The sequence below is a fragment of the Diplodia seriata genome (genome assembly GCF_021436955.1).
Source record: "Diplodia seriata strain FDS-637 chromosome Unknown scaffold_9, whole genome shotgun sequence".
Classification (NCBI taxonomy): domain Eukaryota; kingdom Fungi; phylum Ascomycota; class Dothideomycetes; order Botryosphaeriales; family Botryosphaeriaceae; genus Diplodia; species Diplodia seriata.
In genome coordinates, this window is record NW_027117316.1 from 2,088,702 (window position 1) to 2,115,896 (window position 27,195).

Below are 27,195 nucleotides of genomic sequence, written 5' to 3' on the forward strand. Positions count from 1 at the left end.
CTGGGCCCGACCGGACCGGCGCTGGTGGTGGTTGGTGGTGCGTGTTCGATGTTTCGTTATTTACTCCGTTGCCCTTTGGGTGGTTGGTGCACTGGTGGGTGGTGGTGCCTGCGTTGCAGCTTTCGTCACATCGCAATAAAGGATTCGAAGTCGAATCGAAGAAGCCCCGCGCGCTGTTCCGTGCGTAAGGGCAGAGGAATGATGATGGGGAGGAGGTGGAGGAGGCGGTGATGACGATGATGGTTGCTTCACGGTTTGTTCCAGACTTTTTTTTTTTGTGGTGTATGATGCTCCTCCTCCTCCTACTTCGGCAGCGCATCAACCCACTGTTTCATCAGCGCGCGGCCGTGCCATTTATCATTAGGGGAGGCGATCGAGCAGGATCGAACCACACGCCGCGTTTGCATGAACCCGGCAGGAGCAGACGTGTACGAGGAGGCAAACCATCGATCGCAAGATGGGGAGAGCGTATGTTGATGGGAGCGAGAGAGGCATCCCGCATGAGAGATGGGCGTTATTGCGAAACGCGACGCCATGCAACAGCTTGCCTCTCCCGCGACAATGGGCCGATCCGGTTGGGCCTTCTGGATACCATGGCATCGTTTGACGAACTGACGAATCCCACTTGCCACAGATCTCGTCGCAACCTTAACCAGTGGCTTTCCCGTTTTCGAACCGTACCCAGGCCGTTGGTTCGGATCGGCCCGAGGGGGACCGAAGGAACACGCAAAGAAGCAGAAGGTGGTATCGTGAAGGTTTGCTCTAGTGGTGTATCATCCTTCCTCTCTCTGTGAATGGCCCGCCGGCTCGCAACGGCGGCGCCCGCTTCTTTGTTTCCCCGCTAGCAACGACGACGATCATGATAGATTACTTGGTTCGCTGCTACGAAAAAAACGTTTTTCCTGCCCTTTTCTTTGCCTCCAATAATCGATAGTGCATTATTGGCGGAACCACGGAAAGAGAAGGCCATGGTCGGCAAACCTGCCGTCGCGACCGAACAACGGCAAAGAGGGAGGAAAAACTTTCTCCGTCCCGCTTTCACGACGATATTGATGCCCGACCATGCAGGGCCGGGGAAACACGGGAGGGACAGTAGGTTGGGGATGCGATTGGAGGAGGGGGAGGAGGAGGGGCGTCAGCGGGCATCAGAAAAATTTGGCAATGAAGGCGACGCATCCCCCAAAAGGCCGCAGCCAGCCAGCCAGCACAGCCAGCCAGGAAGAAGAAGGCAAAAGCAGAGCGGAAAGCGGAAACCCCCACCACCGAATGTGGCTGGGCGGCGGCGGCGGGGCTGAGCGAGTTCAAAACGGCTGGCTGGGCCCTTCTTCGAGGATGGAGGGGCATCATCCATGCAGGAAAAGCGTCGGAGCCGCAATCGATTTGGTCAGTCTCTTTTTTCGCTTGATTTTTTTGGCTCGCTCGCTGTCGCCTCAATGGGCACGAAGAAAACATGTGGGGTGTCGACCTCGTTGTGCCGAGTCTCGACTCCGCACATCATTGGCGATGAAGGGCAATCATCGACGGTTTTACACGCAAGGCACCGCGACAAGTGGGTTGTTGCAATGCGCGCGCGTGGTCTCGTTCCGCCGGAGAGTGGTGAACGTCCCCCCCTCCTCCTCGGCTGGTGGGAATCTTTCGCTGCCCGCCCGCCCTTTTTGCCCCTCCTCCATCCTTTTCGTTGTCGTCGCGCTTGGGCTTCTTCGGAAGCCGCCGACAAGAGACGACACACGGACACGTCGGAGGGTCGGAAGAAGCGGGCATCCAACGTGTTGCCCGGACGGGCCAGGAAAAAAACTCGAGGGAAAAAGGGCCGACTGCGGAGCGCAGACGGGCATCCCGTTTACTCAACTATGCTACTTGCTGCTCTCGGATACTTGTGTACTACTCTGTGCATACGCGACATAACTTCGCGACGCGCAACATGGGGAGGGGAAAACAACGTGGCAAACCATCCGTGCTTCTCTTGTCCCGGCTCGTATCCTTACCACTTTCTTCTTCTTCCCCCTCTCTCCGTGCACAATGCCGTGACCGCCGCCACTGTGGTGTGAGGGGTCGGGTGGGTTTGGGATGGGGGCCGAAACACGGAGTGAGGAGGAGGAGGAGGACCCGGACCCTTGATGCCCAGGGGGGAGGAGATAACGCGGAGCTGAGCATGGCTCTGGCTTTTCGAGAAGACAACAACAGATGCGACGTAGCTACGTAACTTGGCTTTGGCTGCCGCCGTTGCAATTGCTGGCCGTACGCAGGGCAACGGGTTGAGCCGTGGGGGGAGGAAGAAAGGACGAAAAAGGGCATTGTGGTAGGGTAGCATGCTCTGCTGCCTGCCTGCCTGCCTGCCTGTCTGCCTACCGCTGCTCCACGTGCCTACCTACCTATCTTGTTCCCGATCGTGCCCCTGCGTGATGGGGAGATGTGGTGGCACTCTCGTCAGTCGTGACCAAGTCTAGGCGCCTTGCTGCGCCTTCGTCCTTGCTTCGATGGCGAGGCATGGGCCGACAACTGCGTACGTAGGTAGGTGTGTGTCCATTGTCGAGATGCTAGACCCATCGGCCGGCCGGCTTTCGTTCGCTTGGTCGATGCGCGCCCTCCGATCGAACAACGGCGGCCTTTTTAGCGTCGTGCTCGCCTTGTTGCGTGACCTGTCACTGGGCCATCATGAGCCGTTCGTTTTGCCGGCCGCCGCCGTCCATTCTTCGGCTCGGCTCCGTGTGGTTTCGACAGGGGCAAGCGAAGGAAAAAGCGCGCGCACGGCGTGGGGAGCAGCAACGTCCACAGTCGGTGACGTAGGTGGTTGAGCAGCAGCGAGCTGTAGCGCGTCAACGTGCATGCTTCTCTCTGCCTTGAATGCAGGGCAAGAGTGCGGCTGCACGCGAAACGACGAGTAGGGCTGCGGCAGCCACTACTGTGCGGTCTAGATTGCTTTTTTGTTGATCCGCACGGCGGCCAGCTGGCTGGCGATGAGCAACGGGGTTGTTGTGCTGCAGGAAAAAGCTGGAGAGATTGGCACCCCCATCCCTGCCCTTCATTGTCTGTGAATGCATATTCATTAAACCTGTGTCCTCATGACCGATGATGATGACGACCGAGGGCAGCTTGACTCTAGCTCCCCAACTAGCAGCCGGACAGTCAGTCAGTGACAAACGGCTTTGGCCGGCGATTCGCCGGCAACTCCATGCCAACGACGCCCGTCCCCCTTCCCTTCTCCGCACCGCTTCTCTCCCCACATAAGTGGCGCTGGGGGGAAATGGTCGGTACAGGCTTCATGATTCGCGACACGAGGCCGTTGTGAGGAGGCGTCGCCGCATTCCGCCATTGAGAACGCCAATCCTCATCCGGCTTTTCCCACCGTCCCGCGCCCTTCTGGGGAAAGGACGGAGGTCCGTGGGAGGAGGGGAGTGCCGGCTTGGTCTGCCGGTCCGGGGGAATCTCTTGTCAGTGTGGTTCCAAGTCTTGAGCGCTTCCCCCCAAGGGTCAGCGGATCGGATCTTCGTCGGGAACCATGTTTCCGGGGGAATGGAGGAGGAGCGGAGCGGAGCAGGGGCAAGGAAAAAACCAGTCCGGCGGAGGGGGGGGCGGGGCGGTCGTCGTCGTCAGGGCAGTGAGTGGGCATGTGGCATTGGATCCAAGGACACACGCCATGATGGCAATGCCGGCTCTTTCGTTGCCTGCAAATGATGAGCCATTTTCACTGCTCCTAGGCCGAAGCCGCGATGCGTCGTACTGCGGCTGAGCTTCCGAGACGTGTGACAGCTTGCTCTTTGATCGGACTTTCGTCGTGCGAGGGCACGCGGGGGGTTGGCCTTAACTATGACGTCGGCGCTGGACATGTGGTGGACCTCACCATCCCTTTAGCTTCGTCCTCCCGTGCTTCCCCCTTAGCAGGAGTGTCCGAATGACACTTCGAAATTTGCGCGTTGGACTCTTTCGAGTTTGATGGGGGAAAGACGGACATCTCTCCAGCTGACGTTGGCTATGATGACCTCCTACTAGTCCACCGCCGATGACGCCGTGAGCGCCCAATTGGGCCTTAAATCACCTCAACCAGAGGCTACTTTCCCAACTTGGAAATCTTCTAGTGCTTCCCCCGCCGAAATATCTCCCATTGGCTGGCGGGACACAGGTTTAAGGATAAGTTAATAGGCGGTTGTGCGGAAGTGACGACAGCGACTAGTAGTAGGGCAGGATGTTGATCACTAAGATTTGATGGCAAGCTAGCACTAGCTGTGAGACAATCCAAGGGCAGTTCCATCACTTGTATGTACCGAGTATATGATTTCCACCAGAATGGGTGTTTCGCTCACGTTGACCGGCCCTCCTGTTTTCGAGAACATTCTCGAACCTCACACACGCTTCCTCATCGAAAAAAAAAAAAACAACACTGCCCCTTCCGAGACATCAGGTCTACAGCACCACCTACCGAGTCCCGAAATGCCTCTCTCAGCATGCAACCTCGAGTGGGCAGGTAGTAGCAGACCTGATTCTTTTTTTGCTTGAGTCCTGTCACACCAACCCCGGCCAACCAAAAAGCAAGGCAGTCCCCGTACTCCCCCTCCTTTCCCCTCTGGATTCCTCGTGGCACGAAACCCCGCTCCCCTCTTCGTCCTCGGCTCCCTTGCTGCTAAACACTATCTGAGACCCCTTTTCACAACAGCAAGATGCGACGTCGATGTGGCAATACGGTGCACCGTGCGGGACGTGGTAGCAGGAAATGCAACAGGAGTGAAAGGGCGTGCCAAAAAAAAAAAAAAAAAAAAGAGGTTCTGTGGACACGTGGGGGTGCCATCCATTTCGTAAGAACTGCATGTTAAGGTAATTCCCGTGTGTACAAATAAGAGAAAAGGCGAGCGCTTCCTTCTCGTTTTGCTCGATGTATATCCCCAAACATTCATTGTCGTCCTGCGCTGTGATATGCACGCGGATTGTCGAGGGCCGTAGAAAAATCAAAATCAAATAGAAATCGGGAATGCGAAGACAAAATATGCCGCCTAGCCTGCACTGCATTGCTGTGGTGCAATTGCCGTCATGTACAGTATTTCGAATACTCTACATGTGCTCTGCTCCAATGGAAAGTGTTCAATTACAGACACCTACACAGCTGCAGAACGCAAGCGTGATAAGGTTGCGGTGTCACGCATACCTCCATGTGCAGCAGAAGATGCAGGCAGATGCTAGACAACAAAAGGGAAACACAGAAGACATGTCTTCTAGAAGCTCGTACGGCAGATTCAGAACGCACGCAGTAAGAAGCACACGAGGAGCAAGGGATGCAGTCTTCTCCTCGCACCCAGTATATGCACACAGTGAGCCAACATCCAAGGAAACCTCTTCGTCTTTTTCTTTTTCTATTCAACAAGTATGTCCCGCTGCTACATTACTTAGTTCTGCAGCGCCCACCAGAACGTCATTGCTATTCCCTTCCTCGAGCCAAAAGCGCCAAAAAGGGGTTGAAGGGATGACGTCCGTCCAGGCCGCTACATCATGACTGCATCCCAGTTCATCAACGGCGGGACGCTTTGCCGCGATTATCATCTCCCATAACGCGTTGGCTTGCAGCCCCTCTCGGTGCCTTGTTTTCTTTTTCACCTCCATCCACGGGGAACATGACGCTTGTCTCAGAAGTCGTTCTCGTCGCTTCCTGCAATAATGACATTGTTGACCTGTCGCAAGGGTGAAAAGACACGCGTTAGCCAAGGCTCTCTTCCAGATAAGCGGTGAAGGGGCGTTCGCGAATCGGGTTCAGAACCCAGACTCCGATGGCCTAGAAGCCTGGACAGGGTCCCTGTCGGGGTGTGTGCAGTGATGTGCACGGCGGGAACGGGGAAGCGGGGAAGACGCGAGACGATATGTTCCCACTGGCCAGCGACGCCCAACCGTTGCTCACAATCCCAGCAGATCGGAGGTCAGGGGCGCCGCGGCGAGAAGCGAGAAACATGGGGGGGGGGGGGGGGGGGGGGGGGGGGTCAGAAGGGATGCGGAGGCTGCAGCTAGGGCAGCAAGAAGAGGTCATGGGGGTGGGCGTTATTTGTAACACCAAGGGCTGCAGTGCAGAACAGGGGTTCGAGGCGATTTGTGAACCGGCCAGAAGCCATGCGGTGCAACCGTGGCTTGAGGGGGACGTCGGGACGGCGCACCTGCGCTGCAGCCAGAGACGATGGAGCCAACGGAGACGCGCTGGGCCCCCAAAATAAATGTGACCGGGGGAAAAGGGCTGCAGGTGAAGCACCACCGGAAAATTGCGAGGCGACCAAAGAAATCTGCAGACTTACCTTCAGGACCATGCGGCACAGCTGCGTCGCAAGCAGGAGCTGCTGCCTCTTGGAGATGAGCGGGTCGATGACAAAGTGCTCGCGCATGTCTATCACAATCAATGTTAGCCCTTGCATTGCCGTTGGCTGTCGAGTGTGACGGGTAGTAATTGGTGGTGAAATAGGATGGCAGAAGAAGGTACGAGCCGCTGCACATGCGACCGGGATCTCGATTCTGTGTATCCGGGATATGCGACATCTCGTTGCGCAACCGCATCTGGCTGCCAGCCACATGCAGTGCCGGCAACAGCTGGCAGTTGTGGCTGCAGATTGCGGGCAGGGAGCGCGCAAACGGTCTTTGCAGGGAACAGAGCGTGGGATGTGATGATGCAAAGGGGGGCTTACCGTTGGTGCCTGCTTGCATGCAATCAACACCCAGGCGCGCGTTCTTCTCCTTGACCTGTCTCGACTTGATGGATGCAAGGGTCTCGATAGGGCTCAGGCCCGAGTTCTCAGCGAGCGCCATGGGGACCGCGTCGAGCGCGTCGGCGAAGGCGCGCATGGCGTATTGTTCGAGACCAGGGCTCTGATAACCGCGTCAGCCACAAAACCATTGAATGCGCACATGATTGACACGTCGTCACACGTACCTTGACCGCTGCGTCCTCAACAGCCAGCGAGCAAGCAATCTCAGCGGCTCCACCTCCGTAGACAACACGGTTGTCCGTAACCAGGTTGCGGACAACGCACAGAGCGTCGTGGAGCGACCTCTTCGCCTCGTCGATGATCTGTGCTATGTCAATACGAGAACAGCCAGCGGGCGCAGGGCATTGGCGTACCATCTTGTTGCTTCCTCTCAGGAAGGCGGTGACAGCTCTTGTGTTGGCGCACTCCTCGATCACAAGCATCTTGTCTCTTGTGGTACCGAACGTCATCTCCCTCACGACGCCAGCGGTACCGAGCTTCTCCGCGCTGAGGTCTTCGAACCTGGGCACTATCCTACCGTTGGTGGCGATGGCGATGAGCTCGATTTCGGGACCGCCAACCCACCTGACCGCAGGCAGGTCGTTGGTAAGGAGAAGGTGGTTGGCCTCGTCGTCGAAACCCCACTGACATATGGCGACATTGGCGCCGGTGTCCTTGATCTGCGCAATCATCTCGTTGAACTTGTCGGACTCGTACTGCTGGAGGCGCTTGAACTCCTCCACGTTGGTAATGTCCAGCTTGTGCTTGGTCTTGGGCTTCGGGGGCTCAAAGGCGCAGGTGAGGATGGCAATCTTCGCGTCGCGGACCTCGGTCGGCATCTGGGGGTGGGAGAAGTCCTTGTCGATGATGACGCCCTTGACGAGCAGGGAGTCCTCGAGAGCGCCGCCAACCTTGGTGTCGACCTTGATGAGTTCGAAGTCGACGTCCTTGCGCTCCAAGTCGGCAACAGAGAGAACGGCGTCGACGGCCATGCGGGCAAAGTGGTCGTGAGCCTTGGAAACAATCTTGCTACCCAGACTAGTCTTGGCGACCTTGAAGAGGTTCTCCGTATCATCCTTGGAGAAAGGGATCTCGTCGCTGATCTTGTCCAGCTCCGCCACGGCGACCTCGCAGGCAGCATCGTAACCGTCGGCTATCCTGATGGGGTGGATTCCCTTGTCGATCAAGTCGGCGGCCTGCTCGAGCAGTGCGCCAGCCAGGACGACGACACCGGTGGTGCCGTCTCCAATCTCATCGTCCTGGGACTGGGAGAGCTCGACCAGAAGCTTGGCAACGTGGTTGGTGATTTCCATCTGGCCTAGAATGGTAGCGCCGTCGTTGGTCACGGTGATGTCGCCATCAGGAGAAATCAGGATCTTGTCCAGACCCCTCGGACCCTATCCACATCCGTCAGCGCCTCCACCTGCTTGCGCCACTCTGGTGTCTCATACCAGCGATGTCTTCACAATGTTGGCAACAGTCCTGGCGGCGAGGATGTGCTGCTTCACCGCATCGGTACCGTGGGTCCTCTGCTTCTTGCCCTGACTGCATGCCCGTCAACATCCATGCTCCTGCGCAGCTCAGCTCCCACGGGTATATACGCACTCTCTGACAATGATGAAGGGGCGGCCGGACTCATCCTTCATCACCTGGGCTGTTCGGCGGGGTCAGCGGCGGTCGTCGACAAGACGTGCGGGCGGCAACGGGGGCGGGCTCCGGGCATACCATTAGACATGTCAAGCTCTGTGCAGAGGCAGCGTAGTTAGCAGTAGCTCGTCGAGGGGCAGTGGACAGCTGGTTGCAGGGGGTCGGTGCTTGCACGGGGGAGCTCAGGACGACGTACGCATAGCCATGTTTGCGCGGGGAGTCCTTTGCAAAGGACCAGACTACAAGCTCGGCGGAAGGTTCGGACGCGTCACTGCGGGCGCTGACGGGCGGTGATCGGGAGAAGGGGGTGCGGCGGGGCGATGAATGGTGCTGCTACGGGACAAAATTCTGGAGTACGTGAAGTCGGCCGGCGCCCGTCCACCGCCCGCCGCGCTCGGTCCACGTCCCTCGTCGCGGCCCACACGCGCCTCCGCCTTCCGCACTCTTCGCAACGCGACAGCCCCGTTCGTTCAATTGCGCGCTTTGCAAATTCGCTGTCGGGCTCTCGCACTCTGCTTAACTGCCTCCTCCGACGCGTGTCAATTGGCTATCCGCGCCTCACATCGCGTCACCATGCCGCGTATGTACAGCTCCATGCGCGTGTAGCTCGAGCTACCCAGCTAACCACCCGACACAGCTGCGATCACCAGCGACGACGAATCTGCTTCTGGCTCTGGCTCCGAGGCTGAGATTGCTTACAAGAGAGCGCCGAAAGCCGCGCCCAAGGATGAAGAGGAAGAAGAGGACGAAGAGAGCGACGACGAGTGCGAAGCCCGCAGCCCGCTTGCATCAGATCTTTGCTGACATCTGACAGATACGTTGTGGAGAAAGTGATGAGCCATATCTTCGAGGACGATGTACGCCCCTCACACCATTTGCAAACTCCGCCGACTTCCACTGACGCCTCTCCAGGGCACCGTCAAATACGAGATCAAGTGGCAGGGATACGAGAGGAAACAGGATAGGACTTGGGAGCCGGAGGAGAACCTGTAAGACTGCGCGAGCCAATTGGTAATTCGCAGGGACCACAGAGCTAATTGTGCAAAGTGAGGGCGCCAAGGAAGCTCTTGATGAATACTTCAAAAAGATTGGAGGACGGCCAACCCGCGGCGGCAACAAGAAGAGGAAAGCGTCGCAGACTCCGGCGGACACTCCCGTAGGCAAGGGTCGTGGGCGCGGCCGCAAGCCACAGAAGGAAGAGCAGAGCGTGTCAGCCGAGCCGGAACCGAAGCCAGTCAAGAAGGAAAAGGAACCGCCGTTCCCGAAGGGCAGCTGGGAGGACCACATCACGAGCATCGATACGATCGAGGAAGTCCCGAATCCTAAGACCGGCGTGCGCGAGCGCTATGCGCTGGTTGTCTGGGCGGATAGCCGCAAGACACGCCATCCGCTCTCCGTCCTTAACCAGAAGTGTCCTCAGAAGGCAAGATTGTCTAGATGCTTCAAACTCGCGGAAAGTAATACTAACTGTGGCTTAGATGCTCGCGTACTATGAACAGCATCTGTACTTCAACTACAACTGATCCCCCACCGGTAAAGCCGCTAATAATTCGTTCCAAGGAAATTCTTTACGTCCGAGGGCGACGAATTCCCAGCCAGCAACGGTGCTGACGACAGTTGAGGACCTATTCGATGGATTTCCGGAAAACAACTGAACCGCCGCCTGGTGACAGAGCCAGTGGGGCAACACGGCTGGCGACTCCGAGCTGAACGAGAAGCGAAAGTTCACATATGAGGGCGTTGGAAATCATTCACTGGGATCGGGTTATCCGTGGGGTTTTTTCGAGAGTGGTGCAAAATAGCGTGGAGTGAGTGCCTTTGATAATTGCAGGAAATGCAGGGTGCTCCACCCCAGCCAATAGGACTGTTGCAGTTCTCTCTGGATTTACAGGGCGAGAGACTGTGGGTCCCTTCGACTTTTAGCTGGCAGCCAAACAGAATCCGTGGTCAACAAGAATATTAGCATGTCTATCCCGTCTCTGCAGACGATGCTAACCCATGTCTATGGAGCGGTGACAGCCGTTTGCGCGTCTCCATCTACCTACCTAGGCATCTCTGCCAGGCTACCCGGCGAAACATTTGGCCGCCTGGCGGCGTTCGGGCCGATGACAAACGAGGCTCCCGCTCGGCGCGTCATCGACCCTTTCGCAAACGACTCGTCTTCGTTGGGTCTCCCTCTTCCACTTGGTTTCACCTCTAGTCGCGTCGAAGCACTCGTTCAAGACGCGCAGACTGTATGTGCTTTGGCAGACTCCTGTTCGTTCCGAGCATGCCCATTTCTCGGTTCTCGGTTGCAAAGAAGAAGCGCGCGTTCCGCAGCCATGGATGAAGATCTAGCCTGCCTCGAGGCATGTACTCCCACTGCCGCCCTTGCTTGACAACGTTAACCGCTTACAGAGGGAATTCTGCCCTCCTCTAGACCCCGCTCTCGTCATCTCAATCTACTCTGACTACAAGGGCGTGCCGGACTGCCTTGATCAAGCACGTGCTCTCCTCGCCCACTTCAAAGACGCTGCTGCCATCGAGCAGCTCACCGACTTTGATCCTTCTGGGTGCAGCACCCAGCCCCATGAGCATATCTCGTCGCCCGAGCAGGACGATCGAGCCTCTCACGGCCCGAAAACCTCGACTGAAACCGACGCCACGAGCCTCACAAATGGCGTTTCCTCGCTCGCCCTCTCAAGCTCGGGTGTTTCGACGCCGTCCGAGCCAGGCGCAAGCATGGCATGGCTTCAGAACCTGAACATGACATCCAAAGAAGCGCAACTTATCGAGACCTTCCCAACTCTAAGTGTCACTACCATTGCTTTCGTCTTCAAGAAGAATAATGGTGATTTCGAGAAATGTGTCGATGAGCTGCTGAACCATGTTCTGTTTGAAGAGATAGACGGCCAGGACGGCGAAGAGAAGATCTTGCGAAAGGGCATCGACACGTTCGCCGCTGCCGACGGGACTGCCCCTCGTGGCCGCAAGGCCAAGGGCAAGAAGAAGAACAAAAAGACGAACTTCATGAACCTGGATGAGTACGCCAGATCCAGCTCAGAGCCGGCAGCCCCATCGCCAAACAAATGGAAGACCATGTCTGATGACGTTGATTTCATCGCAACCAAAGTCAATGTCTCGTACAAGGCCGTCAAGTCTTCATACCACGAGCGCGGCGGATCTGTCGCGGCAACCATCGCCGCGCTCATCGAGTCCGATATCAAGACGAACAAAAAATCACTGGAGGAGGAAATGGACGTCGTCGTTCAAAATGTGTTTGAACTTTCCAAGGAATTCGAACTCGATCTGCAGCAAGCCCACGCGCTTATCCGCCTAACAGACCCTTCCTCTGCCGCCGCACACGAGCTCGCAAAGGCCCTCACGCGTTCTTCCAACGCCAGCTCACCGACAGGCGGCGGCGGCGGCGGCATCCAGCTCGTCCCCCGCTACGCACCGCTCAACCTCTCGGACCCCGACGAAGAATACGACGTACCGGGCCCGACCTCGACATCCACGCTCACGGCGGCCTCGCTCGGCGTCGCCCGCCACGCGGCCTTCAGCAAGGCGAGCGAGTACCACCGCAAGGGCAAATCCGACCCGCTGATGCGGGCGGCGGCGGGCTACTACGGGCAGGTGGGCCGCGACAACCACCGCGCGTTCCAGTCGGCGGTGGCGGCCGAGGCGGACGCGCTCGTGGCGGCGCAGTCGGGCCCCGCGCAGCTCGACCTGCACGGCGTCAGCGTCGCCGACGCCAAGCGCATCGCGCGCCAGAAGGTCGCCGAGTGGTGGGCGTCGCTGGGCGAGGACCGCATCAAGGGCTACGCCAAGGGCAAGGCGAACGAGTACCGCATCGTCACCGGCATCGGCAGGCATAGCGATGGCGGCAGAGCGAAGATCGGCCCCGCCGTCATGAAGATGCTTGTCGCGGAGGGATGGAGGGTCGAGGTTGGCAGTGGGTTTTTGACCGTTTCGGGCGTACGGAAGTAGGGGGTTGGGAAGCATTTGCGGGGAAAGGAAGAAGACTTGTGCCGTTATTGGATCGTTGCATTGTTGGCGTAGTTATCAGCGACGGAGTTGGCGGCAACGCGATTTCAGCTTAGGTAGGGACTGGACTGTTTGGGAGGACTTGGGTGAGGATTTCAACGGGACGGATCTCCTCCAGTGTTTGGGTAGCGTCTGGACCTTTTGAATCATGAATGACAGTCTGGCAAGGTTAGCAAAGGTGATTTCGGCGGGTCAGTGAGGTATCATCCGTTGTGACTGTTGGCTGTTTATAAACAGTCTTGTGGCATGGCACTAATGGCCCCCAGTTGAGACCGAAGGGGAACAACGGGAAAGCGTAAGTGCTCGGACGCAAGCTGCTGTTCCGGAAGCCAAAGTAACGTCGACGTCAGGATGTGCGGCTGGATTGCGCCCCCTCCGGGAATGAGGTCAATGCCCCTTGTGCAACAGCGATCGGAAATCCGTTTGCCTTGCATCCGGGCGGTGGCGTGCAGCAAACGCAAGCAGAGACGACTTGGTATGCTTATTCCCGCGAACTTCTATTTCCTGTTTTCGTTGCCATCCTACCTGGGTCACTTTCCCCCACTACAATTCCAATACTGACGTCTCCGTGATTCAGGAAGGTGCAAGGCAGAGGTGGTTCGCCATTTCAAACACAGTGATGCAGAGGCGTTTGCTACTGATGGAAAGTCATTTACCTCTCTCACAAAGCTCGACCACGCCGCCTATTCGATGAGAGACCCCGAGATATAATACACGAGTCACTGCTAACGACCAATCCTGTGGTCACATGGCTTATTTGCGCAGCACATTTGCCAGCTTGAAGCTACGTGAGTGTGCATTCCCAGCCACGAAATCATCGTGGAAATGTACCAAGAGCGAGGCGCGGGAGTCGGGAAGCGTGAAGTCGACAATGAGCGCAATGCGGGTCGTTGAAGTTACGGCGTGGATGTCGTAGTATAAGTCCGAGTTTAGAACTAGCGCGGTGTGACAGGTGCACCTGCCCTATGGCTGACCGCACATGCCTGATGACTCCCGTCAACCACATAGCATGTGGCTGGGCGCTCTTTCCTGTTCAGCTCATACCCAATCTGCCTTATAATAACCTCCCCGTTTCCACACCTTGCATCCCCCACATCCTCTCCAATCCATCAGCCGTATACGAACGTCTTTCATCATGCGCGCTTTCGGGTCCACGGTCCTGGCTTTCCAGCTCCTGGCCATTGCATTGATTGTTGGCCTTTGCAATGGATGTAAGTTGACATCCAAGCTCCTTGCGCTTGTTCCGTGCTAACAGGACAGCACCCACAGTACCCTCCGCCTACGGTCCCGTCAACACCGCACGTGTGATGGCCCAAGCAACTATCGTCGAGGATTCACTCTCCAAGTCAGATGATGCACCAGACATGGCAAGCGCGCTCCAGTGCAACAGGGAACATGGAGCATACTCCGAGTCAAGGAAAACCTGGAGCAGGCAGCACTCTACCTGGATATCATTAACCACAACCACGGCCGAGACACTGTACTCGACGTCCACCAGCCTCATCGCAGCCGCGCCCACCACCACCCTCTGCGACGGCGTGCCACGTGCCGGAAACGATTTGGCATCGACCATCACATGGACCAGCTCGGTCTTCATGACCACCCGCACCTTCGAGTCCGTATCCTACCCAGACTACACGATCCCCGCGCCCGCCTGCAGCATCAAACCCTACCGCTGCTCGGAGGCGTCGTCGTACGTGCTGGCCCACCCCACAGCATTCCCAGAAGGCTGGAACCTGCCCTGCAATGGCACCGGCTACTGCAACATCTGCGTCATCACGGCCAATAAGGTCAAGCTCTACCACTGGCCGCTGCCGACAACCATGGCAAACTGCGAGGACTCGACGTCCGCCGCGGCGAGGCTGCTACGCCCCAGGAGCGGCTTCCTCGACCACATGGCCACGGCCACTGCCAATGACGACGACAACGACGACGACGACAACGACGACGACATCGTCACCGTCGTCTCCGCCGGCACAACCTTCACCTCGCCCACCCTCTACTTCTCCTTCTACGACATCAGCGCCACCGACTCCAGCCAAAGCCTGACCTGCGGCGGCCCCTCGCCCACCGGCACCGACGCAATCATCTCATTCGCGCCGTCGGCCGTCAGCAGCGTCCGCTACGGCAGGGCGGCACCGCAGCAAGGCCTCTACGCCTTTGACCCCGACGATCTCGCGCACACATCCGCCACCACGGCCGCCTACACATTCCCCGTCCCCCTCGTCCCCTCGGCCGCGTACCACGCGCAGTACCACTGCAACCTCGGCGGCGGCGGCGGGACCGACCGGTGTTCGGTCATCCGTGATGATTACAGGCCCAGGGTCGCGCTGCCGGATGATGATGAGCAGGTGCGGGAAATGGATGAGGCGTGGGAGGGGTGTAGGGCGTTTGATGCTGGGGCCGGGCTGCAGGTGGTGGCTGTGGAGGAGATTGGGAAGGGTGATGGTGGAGAGGGGACGCGGTTGGTCAGGCCGGTGATGCCGCGGACGGCGATGCCGCGGACGGCGATGCCGCAGGTGGCTGTGACGTCTTCTCTGTGAGGGGTGTGAGGGAGATGTGACGATGTCCTTGCTTGTTTTTCCCCCTGATTTAAGCATCATTAGTCCTTGCGTAGAAAGTCAAGAAGAAGGAAAGATAGGAACCTAAGAACAGCCAGCGTACTGCTTCCGTTATTGATAAGCGTTTTCTATGAACTTTCTTATGCATGCCTTTTTGCTTATGCTAACCGCTGAAATCATCTCAGGGTTCCCTAAGGAGGCGCCAACTCCTACCATTGTAGATTGCATCATTCGAAGCGATTGGCCATGTTGATTGGTTCCCGCTTGAAGCGATATGAACCAAGGATCCCTGCAGCATGACCCATGGGGGTTTTGATAGATGGGTGGTACTTGGTAGATCATAACCACGGTGGCTTGGGACCCTGGTTGAATGGTGGCCCAGCGGATAAAACTCAAGTCACAAAGTTTTAGGTATAAATCGACGTTGCCTTGGAGCAGGTCAAGAGCCAGATACATCTCGTGCATCTTGATCCGCAGGTCCGGCTTCTGATCAAGTAGTGTGCAGCTGACGGTAGGTCTTGCACGGCACCTCGATCGATGACATGCTGGGTATGCTGATTCGATGCTTCGTTGTAGATCACGGCGACTCTTTCAACATGAAGTTCTCCATCTGCGCTCTCCTCGTCTCCCTCGGCCTCATCGTAGCCGCGGCTCCGACCACCGAGGACCCCCGGGCATGGATTTTTCACCGCCCCGCCCCTTTGAGACTCCCTCCCAAGCCAGATCCGACGCGTGGGGCCATGCTTATTGCATCATGGTGGAGGAACTCTTCTTCCGAGGCGCATGCTTCAACAAAACAATGATAATGGGAGAAGTTCAACAGCAGAAAATTGTCACGACCGGATACGAACGGATGTCGGTGAATGGCGCAAACCATAGGGTTTCCTCGGGTCGGAGTTAAAAATGGACGATTTTCACAGCCACGCCAAGGCCGCGTCAGCGCTTTCGACGTCCCCAGTTCGGTCCCTCCCGGTAGTGTGTTTGCCTCAGAGACACACGCGCAAACAGCCCCACCCGCTGCCGCTATAGGTCACTGCGCCCCCAGGTGTGGTGCCATAGAGACGAAGTTTAGCCGCATTCAATCTAGCCCTCGTCGTCACCACGCAAACCGTGCTTCCCTGCTGTCGTGTCTCTGCGAAGATGATAGAAAAGCCCTCGTAGCCATGTCCGCAAACCTGCCATCTAAAACATTTCCCTTCGTTCAGCCCTGCGACTTATCGCAGCAGCAGGTGGCCAGCCCTGAGCGACATCGAACCACCCACCATCCTCGCCGCCCTAACCCAATCAGGCAAGAAAGCAGCCACCACCACCACCACCACTACCAAAAACAACAACAACCAAAATGCCCTCCACCGCCTCCTCCAGCACCGCCGCCCGGCTATCCACCCTCCTAACGACCCTCCTCCCGGCCCTCGCCGCCGCCCAGACATACTCCTCGTGCAACCCGACCAACAGCTCGCAATTCCCGTGCCCGGCCGACACGGGGCTGTGCCAGTCGACCGTGTTCGAAACCGACTTCACGACGGGCGGGAAAAACAGCAGCGGGTGGACCACGACGGCGGGCAACGTGACGTACTCGGACGCGGGCGCGGCCTTCACCATCGCGCAGCGCGGCGACGCGCCGACCATCGAGACGGACTTTTACATCTTCTACGGCCGCGTCGAGGTGACGATGAAGAGCGCGCCGGGGACGGGCATCGTGAGCTCCATCGTGGTGGAGAGCGACGACTTGGACGAGATCGATTGGGTTAGTGGTGGTTTTCGTCTCCTTTTTTCCCCTCATTCTCCTCCTTCCTTCCCTCCCTCCCTCGACCCACCCTCTCGCCGCCCTCTCCACCTCCTCCACTGACACGACGCGACAAACCGCAGGAGTTCCTCGGCGGCGAAAACACGCTCGTGCAATCCAACTACTTCGGCAAGGGCAACACGACGACATACGACCGCGAAGCCGAACACGCCGTCACCACGCCCGAGGACGTCTCGCACACATACGCCATCGACTGGACATCCGACCGCATCGCGTGGCTGATCGACAACACCACCGTGCGCACCCTCGCCTACGCCGACGCCGTCGCCGGCGCCAACTTCCCGCAGACCCCCGCCACCGTCCGCCTCGGCATCTGGGCCGGCGGCGACAAAGACAACTCGTACTGGACCAGGTACTGGGCCGGCGGGAACACGACGTATTCGGCTGACGCTGGTATGCCCTGGACTATGACGGTCGAGCGTGTGAGTATCACGAATTATAGTCCCGCGTCTAGCTATAACTATACGGATGGGACGGGGGACGCGAGCAGTGTGGCGCTGATTGGGACGGATTGTAGCAGTAGTGGTGGTGGTAATGGGACGGCGGCGGCGGCGGCGGCGAGCGTGAGTGCGTATGCGGCGTCGACGACGCCGAGTAGTGTGACGGGGACGGGGACGGCGACGCCCACGCCGACGCCGAGTGGCGGCGCTTATGAGAGCGGTGGGGTGGAGAGGCTGGGCGGCGGGTTGAGGGAGTTTTTGTTCGGGAGCGTTTTTGTTGCGCTGCTTTTGCTTTGAGGCGGGGGTGGTTGGTTGCTTGCTTCCTGTGATTGCGCTCTCTATGACGTTTCCGATGAGTTGATGATGAGTTTATGTCATGATCGTGGGCCGTGGGTGAAGCTCCTTGACGGTCAATGATGATCAAGATATGCTATGCTGTGCTTGCGTGGACCAACAAATCCGGTGGCTTCGCGTCCTTTGGGAGACCTACATGTAGATTCAAGAAGTTCACGTTGGTACATGACACTCACGCGCTGGACTTTCGTTGGAATACACAATGATCTGAAATAGATCTGCCAAGTTCTGCAGACTTCCATGCCCTGCATGGCTTTGATTGAACTTTGCTTGACCCACTAGCTGCCATGGATATCATCTTATCAGCCCAAGCCCATGATGAAGGGGTACAGGAAAAGACGTACCGTTTCCGATACCGAGAGGCTCTGGTAATGGTCGGATATGCATACGTTCAGCCTGTTGGTCCGTCGTCCCCAGTGTCCACCCATACTTGCTGGCCGGTATTATGACTTTCTAAAGATGCTCAGAAATCGTATCAAATTCCTGGACTACGAGATCGAACACGGGAGGCGATCTGGCGTCCCTCCTACCAGGACCGCCACGGCCACGGCTCTGCTACCCAACGATGCAGTACGGGGACTTCCAACGGTTCCATGGGCGCTGTTTCTAGGGTCCATACCATTCTTTGTCCGATGTGAGACTCCAGAGTGAGTGAAGGAAGCTACTGTGATATTACAGGTACTTATGTGTCATCGAGGAGGTGTCCGTTCTCGTCCGGATGATGTGGAATTCATGAGCAACGAAACCAGGCCCCGGGCTACTACCACTCAAGGGAGTCACCTGTTGTCAGTGGCTCAAGAGCGCGGACTTTACCGCTCTTAGTTCTGTCAGATACGTCTTCCCTGGCGCGTGAGCCCATCTTGACTCCAAAGCCCTCTATCCGTGATCCCATGTCTCTCCGACACTTCGACCCAGACAAAATCAACATCGCACATTCGCATTCTAATTATCAGCGGCTCAACCGATCTATCAGCGGCGGATCATGTCTACAGCAACACCAAGCGCAGCAAACACTCAACAACAAAAGCTTGACGTCAACCCACGCACTTCTGCCAAGACGCAGCGGAAAAAGCCCCAACGACGATCCAGCAACAAGCCACACAACCACAAAACTCCGCACGTGTTCAATCCCTGATCAGCCCTGCCTCCCCACAAAACAAGGCTGATTGACGCGCGCGCGGGGCCGACGTTTGCCCACGCGCAGCCACATGCTGTTGGCGCCTGATTCACCGCTTGAGGCAACCGTCAGCGCCAGACATTCAATTTCCGGATCCGGCAATGCGGATCGACCATGGCTGATGAGGTGTACAAGCGCTTGTTGAGTGTTGTGGCGTGTTTTCGCGACAACGGCAAAATGCTCTCTTTCGATTTGGTAATGCCCGGCGCTCGCCGGTTGTGGGTGAATCGACTCGGGACGGTATTGATGCTGACTTGTCGGACTGATGTAAGAGGAGTATAGAGTCTTGAAATCTTGTCGTAAATTTCATATCTAAAATCTTCAACCTTGAAAGCAAGTTTTTACCTCCATAGAAGGTCGTAGCGACACAGCGCTACCGGGAATAATTCATAACAAGAAAATACACCAGCCTTCCCCCAGACTGCAGCAAAAAAATGCAACACCAGTGCGGAATAAACCCAAAACCCCATAATCCAGAATTGTCACTCTAACCCACACGGCTGCCGTCCAGCCCCTAAGCCTGCTCCTTGAGTTTGATATCCTCGAGTACCGCAACACCGTCCTTGTCGGCGCCCATGTTGCCGCTGATAGCGGCGGTGTCGGCGGAAAGGCGCATGCTTTCGGGCAGGTGCATGATAACCTTGTCGCCGGTGAAGAGGCGGTCGATCTCCTCGAGCGAGAGGTTCTTAGTCTCCGGGTAGAAGAAGTAGATGAGGGGCACGAAGAAGGCGTTGAAGACGGCGAAGTAGATGTATGTCTTCCAGCCAATGCTGTTGATCGAGACGGGCACGATCTCGACGACGAGGAAGGTGAAGATCCACTGTACGAGACAGTCGTTGTTAGCAAGCCGGGGAATACAAGGGCCGGGGTGATGGTTTCAAACGTACGTTGGAAGCGGTGGATAGCGATGCTGCCTTGGTGCGGATGGCAAGCGGCGCGTATTCGGCGGGAAGCAGCCAGGGAATGGCGAGCAGACCGATGGCGAAGAAGAAGTTGAAGAGGAAAAGCATGATGGCGGCAACGATACCGGCTGATTTGCTGCCATCGGAAACAGTGCCAGCGAGAATGGCCATGCAGCAAGATTGGCCGATGACAGCGAAGAGCATGAGCTTGCGGCGGCCGAGGCGATCGAGGACCCAGACAACGGGGAACGTGGAGAGGCTGTTGACGATGGTGTCAGCAACCCGGAAAGAACAACAACATGTGCCACCTCCTTGCAGGCACATAAACACGACTTACAAATACGCAATTCCGTTGGCTCCTGCTACAAGGAGAGCAGTGTTGTGCGACATTCCGATACTTGTCTCGAATATGACCGCAGCCTGATGAATAGAAAAAGAATTAGCAACCTCCTAAAGTCACGCCATCCAATAGGGGTCTCCGACTTACATAATAGGTGATCAGGTTGATACCAGAAAGCTGTTGCATGAACTGGCCACCGATACCAAGGAGGGTCCTGTAGCGGAACCGCTGAGGACCGTCCTTGAGAAGCGCGGTGAAAGTAGTGCCACCGGCGATCTCCTTCTCTTCGTACAAAGTATGGCGGATGATGGCAATCTCGTTGTTGACGGGTTCCGAATCCTCGCCAATCTCCTTGGCGTCGCGCTGGAGGCGCCAAAGCACGTGGCGGGCCTTCTCGTCGTGGCCATGGTTGAGCAGCCAGCGGGGGGACTCTGGGAGAAAGACGATCATTCCAAGGCAAACGATAGCGAAGAGGATCTGGAAGGCGATGGGGAAGCTGGCATTATCAGTATTGGAGGTTTGAATTAAGGGGTAGATTGGGAAATACCGGAATTGAGACTCATTGTTCACGAAGCTGAAAGCATAGTCGACCCAGTAGGCCAGGGCGACGCCAAAGATGTTCAGAATGAACTCAATGGCGAGACCCTTGCCACGATCATGGGCTTGCATCAGCTCGGCGTGCCAGACAGCTGCACAAGTGTCAGTGTCGAGATTCGAGAACATGGCGGAGAAACGCTTACGAATGGTTGAGGTATTGAGCCCATTTCCAAGACCAGCAACGATACGACCGACAATTAGTTGAGCAATGCCATACGAGGAACACTGGATGACTGCTCCGATGGTGAGGACGGTGCAGCCAAGCATGATGCACTTGCGACGTCCCAGACGCTCGCCGAAGACGAAGGTGAAGATTGCCCCGAAGAAACAGCCGATTTCCTGACGCCCACATCAGATGGGTTGGCTTTGAAGATCTAGGGGCTGACTAACGTAGATGGCGACGACAGTGCCCTGAAGAGACGAGCTGCCGCCCCTTTGTGTGTCGATCTCGGGGAAAACCTTGGTGAATGCAGTGCCTGTCAACAGGCCGGACATGACGCCTTGGTCATAACTGTGTCACCTCGTCAGTATCTCGTCTACCCGTGTGCGCGGTAATAAACATACCCGAAGAGGAGGAAGCCGGCGCCAGAGCAGAGGGTAATGGCCCAATCAAGGGCTTTTCCAGTCAACACCATGACGGATGTATTTTAAGGGGGCGACTCAGGCCAGAAGACAAAGCAGCGGCTAGAATGAAGGCGAGCGATAAGGAAGGCAAGCAAAAGGAAATGCGGGGCCCCGGAATGCAGGCTGGGGCATGATGTTGGTGCAGGCTTTGGGTTTATATATGCAGCATCAAAGGCTCATGGCCTGATTCATGTGCAGGTTTTGGGCGGGCGCGGCGAGAAAACTCCATGCGGGCGCTTAGACGACCCCAGGCTGATTGTGACCGGGATGAGCCATCACGCTTGCGGTGACGCTGCCGATGGCACCCTTGCCTGACACCCGGCTCCACGATGATCGAATGGTGGGATTGCCGAAGCGGGAGCCGTTCGCAAGCCTTGCATCCGTCGCGCTTTCGTTGGGCCGGCCGGCCGGCAGTGCTGCTGCTTTGCGGCGCGGCTCCTTGGACCCTTGCGTTGGCTTTGAGATTGACGGCTGCATCACGTCGGATCGCTGTCAACGCGGCCGCGTCGTGAGTGGAACAAGCCGCGAGCGAGGCGGCAGCAGCAAGGCACTGCCGTAGCGTTTGCTGGATTGCTGGACTGGTGACTGGTGACTGGTGAGTCGGGCCGGGATGGCACAGGTTGGCCGCATGAGGAGATCTATCCGGGGAAAGCGACGGTCACTGTGGAGTCGAGGCGGAGGGATCCCCAGCTGCGGCAGCCTCTTTGCCAGTGTGGCCCAACCCCGGCCTTGGCACACGTCGTGTCCCGACACGCGACGAGGCGCCGAGCTTTCCCGCTTTCGCTCCCGGCGCCTCTGCGCCTGGCGCGTGCAACTTCCCCGCCCTAATGCGGTATCCGGGAGCGCCGCCTTGCTCAGCGCTCGCGGCATCCTCCTCAACACACGGACAAGCCGCAATGATGGCGTCAATAGTCGCTGGAGACGAGCTGCGATGCCGCTCAACGCCCCAGCCGCACGTAGAAGCCGTAGTCAACAAAGTCCAGCCCTGGGTGTAATCCGGGGTGCTGTGGTGGGGAACGGGAGAGCGACTGCAAGAAGCTTGCGCTTTCCGCTCTGGGAAACTGCCCCTCATTTTTCGAGCAAAGCTACTCTGGCCTTCCCCACGCCCTGAAGCGGTAATGTAGGACGCTGCGTGGGAAGACCTGGAGCTCTTAAGAGAGCCGCTCGCCTAACGAAGAGAGTTTGGTGAGTCTTCCGTCCCCTCCGCCGTTGGATTGCTCCTCCTCATTGCTACCTTTCTCCTCTTTCCAGCTCAACCACTGCTCTTGACCCTTCAGCCATGGCTCCCTCAATCGTGTCCGACACCGCACTCCCTGCAGAGATTCCCGAGTCGAACTTGACGCCTGCAGCCCAAGCACCAGTCGATAAGCTCTTCGGTCTCAAGGGGAGGACTATTGTGGTGACGGGTGGAGCGCGTGGTCTCGGCATCACCCTTGCCACCGCCGTGGTCGAAGCCGGTGGAGACGTCGTCTGCCTTGACATTCTCGCCGAGCCGAGTGCGGAAGAATGGGCTGGTCTCAACAAGCTTACCAAGCTCGCATCCAAGCCGCAGCACGCAAGCTACAAGAAGTGCGACATTACAAATGAGGATGAGGTTGAGGCCGTCATCCAAGAGGCTGCGGGGGAGGCCGCCGCAAGAGGTAATCCCATCAAGGGCCTGATCAACTGTGCAGGCATCCAGCAGATGAAGGACGCCATCGACTACCCTGTCGACGGCTACAGGCGTATCATGGAGGTCAACGTCGTTGGCAACTTCACCGTGGCCAAGCACGTCGCGCGGGTGCTGAGGGATGGCGGAAAGGGCGGCAGCATCGTCTTCATCGCCTCCATGTCCGGGCAGATCATGAACAGGGTAAGTGGCGCGGCGCTTGGGACTTCCCATTCCGCAGTGGATTTGCCGACAACGAACTAACCTGGCACAGGGACTGCACTGCTCGGCTTACAACTCGTCCAAGGCGGCCGTCCACCAGATGACACGCTCACTGGCCGCAGAATGGGGTTCGCACGGCATCCGCGTCAACTCGCTGTCGCCCGGCTACATCCGCACCGCCATGACCGACCAGCTGCTGGCCGAGAAGCCCGAGGTGGAGGAGACATGGATGAGGGGAGCGGCACTGGGCCGTCTGGGCGCGCCTGAAGACTTCAAGGCGGGAGCCATTTTCCTGCTGGCTGATGGCAGTGCGTGGCAGACGGGCTCAGACCTGCGCATCGACGGCGGTCACTGCGCCTCCGCATGAGTGCAGCAGCGGTGAACAGTTGAATTATAATTGCGCATGAGGGATTGGATTTTCTAGACGGCGTCAGGCAAACACTCATCGGGAGGCGCATTAGAGCTAGCATGTGTCCCTAGTAGACTGTAAAACGGTTGAAATTCTCTCATGAGAAAACGTTGCCAACGGTGCAATTTCACCGCTGAGTCAGGGTGCATCGTTCATTCTCATTTCTGAGGTCCAGGCGGCGAGCGCATAAGCGCAAGAGCGCGTGCTCGGATACTAGCGGAGAGTTGGCGGTCGGCTAATTGGCCGGAAGGTACATGTTCTGGAGTTGTGATGAGCGATGGGCCAGACAATCGGGGTGGCTCCCGCGATCGCACCAGCACCAGCCCAGGGCGGCTTCCCCGAGCTGGCGTAAGCTGTGGGGAGGCACCAGCCAGCCCTAAACCCCACGGCCCGCGGCGCGCTTTTGCAGCCACCACCCCAGCACCTGCCTGCTGCATCTCAATGGAGGCCCCCGCACCTGCAAGTCACACAAGCTACTCCAGCTCAACCCACAACTGCTGGACATGTCGCCGCCAGCCAGCCAGGACCAACTGACGCCCTCCACCGCTCGCGAGACGACTTCCAGCGCACGGCGCGCCTCTGCGCCTGCCAGCGACTCGGCCCAGCCTCCACGCGATGGCGCTCACAAGCGGAAGCGCGGTCGGCACGGCTGTCTGAACTGCCGGCGCAAACGGAAGAAGTGCACGTCGACGGATGCCTCCCAATTCCTCGCGCATGCAAGGCTAACTTCGTCCCCATCGTAGGCGACGAGGTACATCCAACCTGCACAAAATGCCAGAAGCACGGCGAGGCCTGCGAGTGGGATACCGGCGTCATCTTCCGCCACAATGGCCTTTCCCGCGAGCACCCTTCCATGCGCGAAATTGGCCGCCATAGCCAGCAGCGCCATACGGACTTCACTGTATGCCCGTCTTCGTCTCGAATATCCGCTCTGACTGACAGCCTGCCGCACTCACGCCTGGCAGATTATCGACGTCACTTCCTCTGTAATGCGATCCTGTCGGGATGATGATGCTTCGGCCGATGACTGTCAGGATACCACGGCCACAACACCGCTAGGAAGCGAGCCACGCGAGACTTGGCCCTGGAAGCAGAATGATGAGCCTGCTGCTACTTCCCACGCGGCTAGAGCCTTTTCCTCGGCCTCTTCCGAACAATCCAGGTCCCTAAGCGCCGGTCAATCCCCCGTTCAACACCATCATAACCCAGTCTCCGCGCCGAAATTCCAGGCCCCTGCTGCACCGCACGGCCTGGACTCGGAAAATCGTATGCCCTCGTACAAGTCCCGTGGCGCTGCTGAGAACTCTCAGGTGGACGCCGGCGATGGACGTCGTCAGCGGCACACAGGCGGAAACGGGGCCATGGGGAATGGCCAACAGCGCACAGACGGGGGCTTGCCCGCACACCCTCATCTGAACCGAACTAGCTCATCCTCGACCTACTCGACCGTTCGCTCCAGACTACCCACACCTACCTCCGCACCGCCTGGGAACGCCCATATCTACAGTCTTGACCACGAGACACCAGCTCTGTCTCTTTCCGCGGGAGAACTAGCTGCCTTGGACTTCCTGACATCCCAACCTACGCAGCATACTTCACATGAGCTAGCCATGACAGACCACGAGGGGCCCTGGATATCTCAGGATATGAACGCAGAGGTATCCTCTGCTTTTTCCAACGATCCAGTCATGGTCGACTCGCCATCTAATGGTCTCTATTATCCAAGCCACGCCTACAAGGACCTGCAGCAGAACCTACACAGTCACATCATTGAGACGGCTCGGAACAGTGGGCTCACCAGGCATGGAACTCCAGATTTGCCTATGAGCGGAGCTCCCCATGGCATGTCGGGTCATGATCTGGACACTGTTGGCCGTGCTGCCGCAAGGCTCGAATCCATGACCCATCCACCGCCCACAAAGACGTTGAAGGAGCAGCGCGAAATTGAGCTTTGGCAAAACTACTTCAACGAGGTGGCCCCCTGGCTTGACAAGTTCGATAACCAGCGACATTTCCAATTTTCCATCCCTGTCATGGCAAAGACTTGCCCTCACCTGCGATATTCGGCTTTGGCGCTCTCCGCTCGGCAACAGGAGCGAAAGGATCCGTCCAGACCCTACACGGAGAGCCTCGGACTTTATCAAGAAGCGATCCAAAACCTAGTTCCCGAGCTTGAGACCATGAGCACTGAAGTCATCGCTTCGAGCGTCTTATTGTGTGTTCTGGAAATGATCATTGTATCGCCCAAGGACTGGGGTCGACATCTTGACGGCTGTGCCATTCTTCTTCAGGCTGCCAACATTACAGGTGTTTCTGGTGGTGTGAACCAAGCACTCTTCTGGTGTTTCGCGCGCATGGACGTCTGGGGCGGATATCTTTCTGATAACTGCACCAAGGTTCCCCTGGATCGTTGGCTCTCGTCCCACGTTCCCATGTCGACTGCCGTGAACCTTTTTAAGAACGAGTGCAAAGGCTTCGACGCTTACGCAAACTACGCCGTATTCCTGTCCGCCTCTGTTGTCAACGTCATTAATGGCCGGGGCGACACGGTGTCGAATCCGGATGCCCGCGCCGAGTACGTGGCGCGCTGGAAGGCGCTGTGGGACCTCGTAGAGGACTGGTACAGTTCGCGGCCAGTCGAGATGCAGCCGCTCCTCTCGTACCCGGCGTCATTCGATGACTACGACTTCCCGTTCCCCAAGATTCTGTATGGCAACCCGCCGGCCACCAATGGCAACCAGCTCTACCACTTCTGCGCCATCCGGCTGCTGCAGGAGAAGCCGAAGGAGGTGGTTCTGCGGTCGAATTCCCAGAATAAGAAGAGCGCGAAAAGTCTGATCTGGCACGCCCGCCAAATCTGCGGCATCGCGGCAAGCAATAGCCACCACGGGGCCTGGATCAACGGATTACAGCCACTGTGGGTTGCGGGAAAGTTGATGAGCCATCCCAGTGAGCATAGGGCGATTTTGAACGTTTTGGCGAGGATTGAGAATGAGAGCGGGTGGGCGACGAAGTGGCGGGCGGATGAGCTAAAGGAATATTGGGGGGCAGACGCGTGATTTGGGTATCGTTGGATCTTTGCAGTCTGATCAGAGTGGTTGCAAGAGAGTTGAGCTCACCCTGAGCCCGCGCGATTGGGATATTCTACTTCTGTGGTTACTGGAATCCTATGGTTGGATACAGTTTCACCATTTCAAAACCCAATCTACACCTGGATGTTAGCTTCAACTGCCGCACATACGTCCAAAGGACATTCAGGAACACCGCAAAGAGGCCCAGTGTCCTACTGATTGAACTTGTTTCAGCAAGCCAATTTCAAACTCGGATATTTGGCTCAGGCCATATGTAGGGAACTGATGAATCAGCCATGGAATAGGATGTTCTGAAGGACAGAAGAGCAGAAAGCAACACACATCTATAACGTCATATTATACATCCGGCACAACAATGGTACAAGTACAAAGCACACTACAAAAAAGCCCCGTCCGACCGTTTCTTCTTCAACTGGCCAGCCTCGTTTCCCTGAGCCGCCGCCGCACCACCACCACCACTCTGCTTCCTCCCACCCCCTTCGCCCTCGTTCTCTCCCGACAACGTCGGCGTCAACGACCCGCTCGGCGGCAATGGCCAATTCTCATAGTCCGGCAGCAGCGGCTCGCTCAGCAACACATCCTCCCTCTCCCTCTCCCGCCGCCGCGCCTCCTCCCTCGTCTCCTTCCTCGACAGCCTCT

At 57.5% G+C, this 27,195-nt stretch overlaps 7 protein-coding genes across 7 annotated transcripts; 5 read left to right on the forward strand and 2 right to left on the reverse strand.

The window, feature by feature from the left end:
* Positions 1-5,612: 5,612 nt before the first annotated feature.
* CCT5 (T-complex protein 1 subunit epsilon) lies at positions 5,613-8,557 on the reverse strand (the record flags this gene model as incomplete). Its single annotated transcript, XM_066780445.1, has 9 exons — positions 5,613-5,657; positions 6,267-6,355; positions 6,651-6,831; positions 6,896-7,033; positions 7,085-8,107; positions 8,162-8,255; positions 8,316-8,364; positions 8,436-8,453; positions 8,554-8,557. The coding sequence occupies 9 exons, from the start codon at positions 8,555-8,557 to the stop codon at positions 5,613-5,615; spliced, it is 1,641 nt and encodes a 546-aa protein (XP_066629674.1).
* Positions 8,558-8,930: 373 nt separating this feature from the next.
* SLS55_009041 (uncharacterized protein) lies at positions 8,931-12,326 on the forward strand (the record flags this gene model as incomplete). The annotated part of the gene is made up of 6 exons (XM_066780446.1): positions 8,931-8,937; positions 8,995-9,121; positions 9,172-9,214; positions 9,270-9,346; positions 9,405-9,814; positions 10,777-12,326. The coding sequence occupies 6 exons, from the start codon at positions 8,931-8,933 to the stop codon at positions 12,324-12,326; spliced, it is 2,214 nt and encodes a 737-aa protein (XP_066629675.1).
* Positions 12,327-13,518: 1,192 nt separating this feature from the next.
* On the forward strand, positions 13,519-14,926 carry SLS55_009042 (uncharacterized protein; the record flags this gene model as incomplete). The annotated part of the gene is made up of 2 exons (XM_066780447.1): positions 13,519-13,594; positions 13,653-14,926. 2 exons carry the CDS (start codon positions 13,519-13,521, stop codon positions 14,924-14,926), a joined length of 1,350 nt encoding a protein of 449 aa, XP_066629676.1.
* A 1,360-nt stretch (positions 14,927-16,286) lies between these two features.
* Positions 16,287-17,808, forward strand: SLS55_009043 (uncharacterized protein; the record flags this gene model as incomplete). The annotated part of the gene is made up of 3 exons (XM_066780448.1): positions 16,287-16,691; positions 16,814-17,144; positions 17,780-17,808. 3 exons carry the CDS (start codon positions 16,287-16,289, stop codon positions 17,806-17,808), a joined length of 765 nt encoding a protein of 254 aa, XP_066629677.1.
* A 1,428-nt stretch (positions 17,809-19,236) lies between these two features.
* Positions 19,237-21,196, reverse strand: SLS55_009044 (uncharacterized protein; the record flags this gene model as incomplete). The annotated part of the gene is made up of 7 exons (XM_066780449.1): positions 19,237-19,542; positions 19,610-19,883; positions 19,962-20,044; positions 20,112-20,460; positions 20,512-20,900; positions 20,952-21,072; positions 21,126-21,196. 7 exons carry the CDS (start codon positions 21,194-21,196, stop codon positions 19,237-19,239), a joined length of 1,593 nt encoding a protein of 530 aa, XP_066629678.1.
* A 1,268-nt stretch (positions 21,197-22,464) lies between these two features.
* Positions 22,465-23,422, forward strand: SLS55_009045 (uncharacterized protein; the record flags this gene model as incomplete). The annotated part of the gene is made up of 2 exons (XM_066780450.1): positions 22,465-23,037; positions 23,108-23,422. 2 exons carry the CDS (start codon positions 22,465-22,467, stop codon positions 23,420-23,422), a joined length of 888 nt encoding a protein of 295 aa, XP_066629679.1.
* Positions 23,423-25,152: 1,730 nt separating this feature from the next.
* SLS55_009046 (uncharacterized protein) lies at positions 25,153-26,523 on the forward strand (the record flags this gene model as incomplete). Its single annotated transcript, XM_066780451.1, has 1 exon — positions 25,153-26,523. One exon carries the CDS (start codon positions 25,153-25,155, stop codon positions 26,521-26,523), a length of 1,371 nt encoding a protein of 456 aa, XP_066629680.1.
* Between the last annotated feature and the right edge of the window lie 672 nt (positions 26,524-27,195).